At 50.9% G+C, this 10,193-nt stretch overlaps 1 protein-coding gene across 1 annotated transcript in view; it reads left to right on the forward strand.

The window, feature by feature from the left end:
- The window catches only part of VWF (von Willebrand factor), a 125,850-nt gene that overhangs the window by 47,308 nt on the left and 68,349 nt on the right, over positions 1-10,193 (forward strand). The window contains 3 exon segments of the mRNA XM_010845201.1: positions 5,531-5,771; positions 7,305-7,399; positions 10,106-10,189. Coding sequence (XP_010843503.1) covers positions 5,531-5,771; positions 7,305-7,399; positions 10,106-10,189 — 420 coding nt within the window.

Here is a 10,193-nt window from a genome sequence, read left to right on the forward strand (position 1 = left end):
CTCAGACATGACTGAGTGACTTTCACTTCTTTAAGTTGCTTCTGTTGTGTCTGACTCTTTGCAGCGCTTTGCATGAATATCTGGCCTCAGAGATGTGTAACTGGGAAAAGGAGTATTTTAATAACTTTCTGAGATAACTGTGGATATATTCTTCTTTGATCCTCCTCCTCATGTGTGCTCAGTCATGTCCAACTCTTTGTGATCCTACGGACTATATAGCTCGCCAGGCTCCTCTGTCCATGGAATTTTCCAGGCAAGGATGCTGGAGTGGGTTGCCAATTCCTCCTGCAGGGGATCTTCTTGACCCAGGGATCGAACCTGCATCTCTTACGTTTCCTGCATTGGCAGGAGGAGTCTACCACTAGCTCCACCTAGGAAGCCTGTCCTCTGCTTATAACTTCAGGTAAACCTCGGAGCAGTCCCTGCCCACAGCTCCAGCACTGTGTGAAGTCGTGTAAAGTAGAGTAAAGTCATTGTCCCCAGACGATCTGAGAGCCTCTCCGGCACTGTTAAAGGCCTGGCATCTGAACTCATGTGTGCCCCGCACTCTGGTCCCTGGTTGGTTGTTACTGTTGCTCTGGGAACATTTGCCCGGTGCCCTGCGTGGCCAGGCAGTCACAGTGCTGTAGGGCCTGGACCTTCTTGTTTGAGGCAGAGATGGAAACTGCCTCCCTGACTAGGTTCCTGTCATACTGAGCAAGAGCATAGTTAGATTAAGGCAGGGGCAACCAAGGAAGGCTTCCTGAAGGTGGGGAAGTCCCTGGGTGGGGAATATCCCCTGAAGGAGGGCATGGAAACCCACTCCAGTATTCGTGCCTGGAGAATCCCATGGACAGAAGAGCCTGGTGGGCTACAGTCCATGGGGTTGCAAAGAGTTGGACACAACTGAAGTGACTTAGCATGTACACGCACGCCCTTGACCAGGCTTTAAAAAAGGCACTTTCTTGATGGAGAAAAGTTGTTTCTGATGGTGGAATAATAATAGGGATGTAGAAGTGAAGGCATTGAAGGAGGATATGGTCTAGTGGACACTGATTTATAGGGTGAAGTAGATGTATTTGGAGACATAAATGTTGGTGGTTCTGATAGAAGCAGGAAAATAGGAACTACAGAAGACAGTAAAAGGACTTAACAACACATATTTGAAGAGGAGTTTAGGTTTAGGGGCTCTAGAAGTGTCATTATTTGGGATTAAATGAGCCAAGTTTAAGCGACCTTATAAAAATGAGTTTAAGTGCGATCTGATTTTAAGCGACCTTACAAAAAAGAGAAACAGACACAAAGTGAGGATGAAGAGGATGAAGTGTTTAGGTGTGTGCAGTTGTGCCCCCATCCCGCCTTCCCTGGGGTGTCACAGGGTCACAGGCCAGCAGCCAGGGGGACTGAGGCTGAGACCTCACTGGCAACTTGCTTCGAGCCCTTCACTTCACCCTCCAAAACCCTTATCAGCGTTTGCTGTTTAGAAATTGGGAGACATGATCTGGAGTAAGTGGTGTCTGTTTGTGAATATGTTTTTAAAACAGTTTGGTGTTCTTTCGTGAGCTCCAAAGAGCTCCAGTACCACAGTTGTTTATGTCTCAGGGCGGAAAAGAATTCAGCGAGAGGCCAAGAAGTGATTTATTAGAATAGGACACTTGTGAGGTTGTACACGTGGGTGGGTGAGAAATGCCACATCCTGAGAACTTACTGGGCTACAGTTTTATAATCAGAGGAAAAGTGGGGAGGGGGAGAAGACTCTGTCCTTCTTGAGTAGACGTCCTGCTTCCATCATCAGCTCCTCGTCCAGGTTGAGCAGGTGAGTTTTCTTGTTCCTACATGGTCAAGCTGGGTCCACAGATTATGTTTCCGTGGGTGCAGAGAGCATGTCCTAGGGATCATTAACTTACTGAGCTCACTGGGCAGGATGTGGGTTTCATGCCATCATTGTTTTATTGTTTGGAGACTTGTCTCCTGGTTTTGTTGCTAAGCAAGCCTGCTTGGTTCTGTGGTTAAGCAAACCTGCTTCTGAGTCACCGTGAACTTACAGGGTCTCCCATGTTTTTTCGACCCACAGTCCCCCAGTGGCATTAACTGCTGTATCACCTCCTTTGTCCCTTCACTCTGTCCCTGTCTCCTTGATCGTCTGCTGATGTTAGACACTACGCATTATCCCTGTACTGAACCGCCCAAGGGATTTCCTCCTTTAGGACAGTCCCCCAGAATGCCGAGGGCTTACCCAAATAGTCTTTAAACTTTTAGGAGTGACTGTTCTTAACCCCCACCCAGAACAGAACAAAAAGGGGATGGGCCGACTCCACAACAGCAGGTGCTGACCTTTGGTTAGAGTTTCCTGGCTCTCAAGGCTTCGTGATATGGCAGAAAGTGCAGGTGGTGGGAAGACCCCATCCCTGGAGACTTTAAAAGAAAAATTTATTTATCTAGGCTATGTCAGTCTTTTAAAAAATATTTATTTGGTTGCTTTGGGATCTTCTTTGTCTCAGACTGGATCTTTCACCATGGTGCATGGATTTTCCAGTTGGGGCACACGGGCTCAGTGGACCATTGAGATTTGTAACCACTGGACCACCAGGGCAGAACCTGTCCCTGAAGACTTTTAAGGACAAGAGGGATCTGTCTCTATGAGCTGAACCAGAGAAAACCAGCCAGGTGGCCCTGGCTCTGAGGCCTGAGGAAGGGGGGGCAGGATGCCTGAGTTCCTCCTCCATCCTGCACCTCATTTTCCCTTCCTGAGAAATGAGCAGAATCCCTAAACAACTAACTCTGTCCCCAGGAATAGGCCATACCCACTGGGGACTCTCATGGAGCAAGACCCGATTGTGTAGCTGCTTTACAGGGTGCTATCAGGAGAGTCCCGAGAAGCACAAGATTTTTTTTTCCCCTTGGAAATTGGTTGTGTTTCCTTTGGAAAGACAAGACCCCAGGCTCCTGGCAGGCAGGGACCAAGTCTTACCATCTCTGCATCCCCCAGACTAGCACAGCCCCTCCCACGCCCCATGCCATGGACGCACAGTCAACGCGTGTTAAACAGATGGTGTTACGTCTGGGGAAGAAAAAGTGAAAGTGAAAGTGAAGTCGCTCAGACGTGTCCGACTCTTTGCAACCCCATGGACTGTAACCTACCAGGCTCCTCCCTCCATGGGATTCTCTGGGGAAGAAGGAGACATTTAACACGGCTGAGCCGGCTTCTCAGAGGAAAAGGCCTTCTCAGGGCTAGCTCCTTCTGATTGGATGAAATGTGCCCTAACAGTCATAGGTTCAGTGGATTGGGACGCCCATCTTTAGAACCCAATCAGTCCCATCTTAGGGCTTCCCAGGTGGTACAGCGGTAAAGAATCCACCTGCCAATGCAGGAGACACAAGAGATGCAGGTTTGATTCCTGGATTGGAAAGATCCCCTTGCAGAAGGAAATGGCAACCCACTCCAGTATTCTTGACTGGGAAATCCCACGGACAGAGGAGCCTGGCGGGCTGTGGTCCATGGGGTCGCAAAGAGTTGGGCACAACTGAGCGAATCACGCATGCACATCCCATCTTAACCCACCTTTGCTCTAAATATTCATCCAATGACCCAAAGTCTCTGCTGGTTTGGAAAAAAGTCTGTGTCTAACATGGTTAGAGCCCCTCCCCTCCCAGCTTCCCTCAAACACCACGCCCACCCGGGGCAGTTGTAGGTGGGGAGGCACCCCGTCATGGACATTTCTGAGGTTCACGACCAGGCTTTCCCTCTACAGCTTCCCTGGGACACAGCCAGCAGGTTTCTGCTGGAGAAATGGCTTCTAACAGGGAGCAACAGGTTCTGTGATCCTGGGAGGAGTGTCCTCAGGGTGAGCTTCTTATTTCTTGGATGACAGCTGATCCGCAATGGGAAAGCACCTTGAAGGAGCCAAGTGCCTCCCTCAACACCAACCTCCCTCCCCCGCCACCAGTCAAGAATTCCATCATCGGGGAGCTTGTGAGAGGACCGTGAGCTCAGTGGGCTGAATCCTGGCTGGGGCCCGTCAGTGCCGGGGCCGCTTAGGTTTGGGGCCTGCAGAGCTCGGGCTGCGTTTCCCCTTTCTCACGAAGGCAGGAAAGCGGCAGACAATCGCCACCTGCCAGGCGTGACTCGAAACTCCCTTAACCTTCACAGCCACCCAGCTGGATGGTATTTTTATATTCCAGCAAGGACACTGCTGACTAGAGGCACAGCTGGGACTTGAACCCGGGAACTTGGTGTTCAGCGCCCACTCTCTTAGCTGTTTTATATTTCTATGTGGGAGAAGGCCAGGAAGGGCAAGGGCTATGGGGAGGTGGGTGCTGCCTGCTCTGAGTGCCCCAGCTCTTTGTGACTGGCACGTCCCCAAAGCCTGGCTTCTAGGGGACTGTTTTCTTTTAGAGCATAATGGTTAAGAGCATGAGCTTTGGGGCTGTCACAGAGAGCTGGGTTCAAATCCTGCCTCAAGGACTTCCCTGGTTGTCCAGTGGCTAAGACTCAGCGCTCCCAATGCAGGGAGCCTGGATTCGATCCCTGATCTGGGAACTAGATCCCATATGTTGTAACTAATACCCAATGTAGCAAAAAAAAAAAAAAAAAAAAAAATCCTGCCTCAGCCTCTTCCTGGAAGGCAGGTCCCTGATGGGTCACTAAGCTTAAGTTTCAGGTTTCTTACCTCTGGTGGTGGGATTGTGAGGTCTCACTCATTGAGAGGCACCAAAGGCTTAAAACCCCCGTGAAGAGCAGGGTATCCAGTAGGTGCTCAGTTAAGGGAGCTGTCATTGTTTTTATCATCAAGGGAGAAATGCCCTCACCCGTCCCTGCCAAGTCTTTTTTTAATTGTTGTCGTTCAGTCACTTAGCTGTGTCCAACTCTTTGCAATCCCGTGGATTGCAGCAAGCCAGGCTGCCCTGTCCTTCACCATCTCCTGGAGTTTGCTCAGACTCATGTGCATCAAGTCAGTGATGCCATCCAACCATCTCATCCTCTATCGTCCCCTTCTCCTCGTGCCCTCAATCTTTCCCAGCATCAGGGTCTTTTCCAATGAGGCAGCTCTTTGCATCAGGTGGCCAAAGTATTGGAGCTTCAGCATCAGTCCTTCCAATGAGTATTCAGGGTTGATATTTACAGCCCTAAAATCTACCAGGATTTCTACTCTGTCCCAGGCTCTGAGAGTTCAAAGATGACCAAAGCATGGTCCCCCTAGTTAAACAGAGGAGAAAGCGTGTACTTCCGTAATTAGAACAGTCATTTGTGGGGAACCTTGGCGGTCCAGTGGTTAAGACTGCGCACTTTCACTGAAGAGGGTTTCAACGCTGGTTGGGGAACGAAGATCTCCTATGCGGCCAAAAAATAGAAAAAAATAAAAAATAAAAAGAACAGACAGTTGTGAGCATAAAAACACACTTTTGCTCCCGGTGGGAAGATAAGGCGATGACCATGCAGGTATAAGTGGGGGTCTCAGAGGCAGCGGGTGGGACTGCTGGTCCTAGAACCACAGTCCTGCTCGTCGTAACGTTTCCGCTGTGTCTGTCCGTGCCCCGCCCTCTCCCCCAGCGCTGAGCTGCCCACACGGCCAGGTGTACCAGCAGTGTGGGACCCCCTGCAACCTCACCTGCCGCTCACTCTCCCACCCGGACGAGGAATGCACCGAGGTCTGTCTGGAGGGCTGCTTCTGCCCGCCAGGGCTCTTCCTGGACGAGACAGGGTCCTGTGTGCCCAAGGTCCAGTGCCCCTGTTACTACGACGGTGAGATCTTCCAACCCGAAGACATCTTCTCGGACCATCACACCATGTGGTGAGTCGAGCAGCGGGACTGGGGACCCCGGGAATGGCAGGGCCGGGAAATGGTCCTCTGAGTCCTCCATTTCATGGATGGGTACACTGAGGCCCATGGGCAGGCAGGAAGTGCCCGCCCAGTGTTGCACAGTGAGTTGGGAGCTAAGCTGGGATACCCAGGCCTTCTGTCTGCCTTCTTGTGCCCGGCACTGGAGCTTCAGGCTGGCGGTGGGACTAAGAGGTGAGCAGTAAGCCAGCTGTCACTCCTGGAGCCCCACTCCCTGCATGAGGTGTCAGTTTGCCTTTTCTAGAACAGGAGATGAGAGTGCTCCCTGCCAGCTTCCCCTTCGGCCTCCCATCAGCATTCTCAGAACAAAGCATTTGAGCCAGAAGAACATTGACCATAGTAGCATCGCCTCCAGAGCACATCACTGTCCCCACTTGCCTCATGCTTTTCTTGGGAAAAAAAAAAAAAAAATCCAGATCACACCTACTTCCTGCTGTCCTTCACCCAGGCCCTTGGGCATGGTCATTGTCAGCAGGGCAGTCACAGTCGCAGAAAAAATTTGTAACAGAACATTTACAAACACCTCCTTGGCACCGGTTCTGTCCTGGGTGCTAGGCTAGAGACGGTGACCTAAAGATGAACTGGACACAGAGTGGGCCTCAAAGCTGACTGTCTACAAGGAAAACCAGCTGAAATGTCCTGTTGATGGAAAATTTCAGACATTGGAGTGGGGAGAATAGTATCAGGAGCCCTAATGCATCCAGCCTCGGCTTCCCTGATTATGACCTCTTTGCTGTTCTGATTTTTAAACAATTTTAGAAAAAGTTTTGTTTGAGATATAACTCACACACAATAAAATTTCTCCTCTTCGGTATACAGAGCTATAGGTGTTTACAAGTGTGTACATCAGGTAACTACTGTCACACTCAAGATACAGAATGTTTTCATCACCCCCAAAATTCTTCCATGCCCTATTTTACTCAATCCTTTACTCACCCTCTGGGCTTCCCTGGTGGCTCTGATGGTAAAGAATCTGCCTAAAGTGTAGGAGACCAGGGTTCGATCCCTGGGTTGGGAAGATCCCCTGGAGGAGGAAATGGCAACCCACTCCAGTATTCTTGTCTGGAGAATTCCATGGACAGAGGAGCTTGGGGGGGCTACAGTCCATGGGGTAACAAAGGGTCAGACACGACTGAGCGACTGGGCTGTAATATTCAAGGTGTTTCTCTCCAAGACCTTGCAACAACACTGTTAGGCAGGCAGACCTGGCTTTTTCAGTAGGAATTTGAGGCTTAGGGATATGATCGCTTTCCCAAGCCACCCAGCAACTGGCTGGAACCCAGGGACTCCTGAACTCTTCGTTAAGTGGAGAAGAGGCCATTGAGTTTGGCGATCAGAAGGTCCTGGTGGCCCTCTTGTTTTGTAGTGTGGTGAGCAGCTGCCTTTCACATGGATGATGGGATGGGAGCCCGGCTGGAGTGGGCAGAGCACCTTGTGGGAGGCGGGGAGTCCCTCTAAGTGAGGCTGTGACCTTTGTTTCTGCAGCTACTGCGAAGATGGCTTCATGCACTGCTCCACGAGTGGAGCCCCAGGGAGCCTGCTGCCTGAAGCAGTCCTCAGCAGCCCCCTGTCCCACCGCAGTGAGTACTGCTCACCATGAGCTCCCCACTCCCTCTGCTCAGACGGCGTGGGCGAGGGGGCTGGCTGCATTCAGGCATGTGTTTGGGTGGGTGACCTCCAGGTCTTTGCATGTGGACATCTCAAGTATTGAGGCAGGAGGAGTTTAATTTTGTGATGAGGAAAGACTGAATTGCCTGTAGGATGGACCAGCGAGATCTCGCTTCGGCCCACGGGGACCTTAACCCAGGGAGCAGCTGTGGGTGTGTTGGCCACTTTGGCTGTGGTTAACACCGCCCTCCTCCGATGGCCTCTCTGTCAAGGGACATGCTGACCAGGACACCTCTTTAGAAAGCTTCTCAGATGGATTGGAGAGAGCAGTTTGAACCTGGTGCCTTTAGTGTGAAGGTCGTAATTGATGCTGTGCTGTTTAGGGTTGAGACACAGGAGAGAGAAGAGGCTGACCTGGGGCTGGTGGGACCATATTCACATTTATGGAGCAGGGACCTCATGGGATTCCAGATGGATTGTCACCTTGTGTAGAAAGGATCCCCCTAGGAGGAGGAAGTGGGATGCCTTTAGGCAAATTGTTCTTCAGTTGCTGAGTCGTTTTGGCTCTTTGCTACCCCACGCACCATACCAGGCTCCTTTGTCCTCCCCCATCTCCTGAAGTTTGCTCAAATTCTTGTCCACTGAATCAGTCATGCTATCTAACCATCTCGTCCTCTGTCACCCCCTCCTCCTCCTCCCCTCAATCAAGCATCGGGGTCTTTTCCAATGAGTTGGCTCTTTGCATCAGGTTGCCAAAGTTTTGGAGCGTCAGCTTTAGCATCAGTCCTTCCAATGAATATTCAAGACTGATTTCCTTTAGGATTGACTAGTTTGATCTCTCTGCTGTCCAAGGGACTCTCAAGAGTCTTCTGCAGCACCATAATTCAAAAGCATCAGTTCTTCGGTGCTCAGCCTTCTTTATGGGCCAACTGTCACATCCATATATGACTACTGGAAAAACCATAGCTTTGACTAGACGAACCTATGTTGGCTAAGTGATGTCTCTGCTTTTTAATACGCTGTCTTATATGGGCTATTTTCAACCTCTTCTTCCTGCCTCTCACTTTACCCAAGACCCTCCCTCTGACCCAGCTCTGTGACCATGTTTGTTTTTCCAGGGCCCTGGGAGTTTGCCCTCTCCCTCCGCATGGCTGGCTGGTTGTCGAGCATCTCAGCCTATAGCTGGGGCAGGATCTGAAACACACGGGCGGCTCACCAGCTGTCAGAACTTAGGACTTTTTCTTAGTCTGTTCAGGCCGCGTAACAAAATACTGCAGACTGTGGGCTTGTAAACAGCAGATCCTTACTTCTCACAGTCTTGGAGGGTGGAGATTCGAGAGCAGGGTGCCCACATGGTCAGGTGAGAACCTGATTCTGGGTCCTCACTGTGTCCTCATGTGGTGGAAGGGGCGAGGGAGCCCCATGGCGTGTTTCCTTAGGGTGCTAATCCCATTCATGAGGGATGATTGGTCACCCACCCTCATAACCAATCTCCTCCCCCAGCCCTTGCCTTCTAACCTCTTAACCTTTGGGGGTTAGGATTGCAGCACGTGAATTTTGGGGGACACAACCATTCAGTCCATAGCGGACCGCAAGGTCACTGCATCCCTCTGCCTCTTTCTTCCTTCCGCTCTCTCTCGCTGAAGCCTTTCCCCCACGACATCACCCCTCTCGGCTACATTCTGCCTCTTAGGTCTTTCATGCCTTTCTTGCCTAGAGTTGTCTGCTTGTCTAGTCACTGGAGGGTATCTTTTTTCAAAGTCAGGGAACTCCTAGAATTTCATGTGATTTGGAAAAATCATTTAACCTCTTAGGGTTTTAGTTTCCTAACAGACGTTTCCATATAAAAATGAGGTTGGAAATTCTGACTTTCTTACCCATACGAGGTAGTAAATGCTCTATATGTAAGATAAAAATGCAATCCAGCGCATCACGGTTTTTGAAAGACAGGCGCTGTATCAGTCTTCTGCTGCCATCATTTATTCAATCAGGCAGTGATACTAATTGTCAGGAAATGTATCAGTGAACAAAGCAGATATCGCGCCACCCCCCCCCCCACTTTCATGGAGCAGATATTTTAGCCTGTGGGTGGGGTGGGTGTGAACAGTCAACAAAGAAGTAAAATAAATGGTGCATCAGAATACGATGTCAGGCGATCAGGTGGAGAGTGACAAAGCGGGGGTTGGGGACAGGTAGGAGGGTCCAGGGGTGGAATGTTCCAGGTTTAAATGGAGGGGCTGGGACGGTTGGGGGCCGGGCAGAGGAGGACATGTGAGCAAAGCCCCCTTTAAAGTTCCTGTGATTAAGCTAATTTTAGGAATGATTGTGTTGGGGCAAAGGTTCCTTTTTAGCACCTGGCTAAATCCTGGCTCTGGACGTTTCTGCGGTGTGTCCTGATTCAGTGTAGTGGGCAGCGGCAGGGTCAGGGGATGAGGAACATGGGCCATCGGAGGGGTGCTGAGCTCAGCAGAAGTGCCTTCAGTGTGGGCAAAGGTCAGAGGTCAGATGATAGATGAAGCTGCTGCCCAGGGCCCGGCTGGAGGTCAGGCAGTGCCGTGTCCCAGGGCGTATACAGCCTGAGCCTCTAGGGTGGAGTGACTGCAGGCAGGGGATGAAGTACAGGGTAGATGGCAGACCTGTTCACCCCTCCGCTGATCTGTGGTTTTCCTGACTCCAAGGCAAAAGGAGCCTGTCCTGCCGGCCCCCCATGGTCAAGGTGGTGTGCCCTGCTGACAACCCGAGGGCCGAAGGGCTTGAATGCACCAA

The sequence above is a fragment of the Bison bison genome, unplaced genomic scaffold (assembly GCF_000754665.1).
Source record: "Bison bison bison isolate TAMUID 2011002044 unplaced genomic scaffold, Bison_UMD1.0 scf7180017864213, whole genome shotgun sequence".
Lineage (NCBI taxonomy): Eukaryota > Metazoa > Chordata > Mammalia > Artiodactyla > Bovidae > Bison > Bison bison.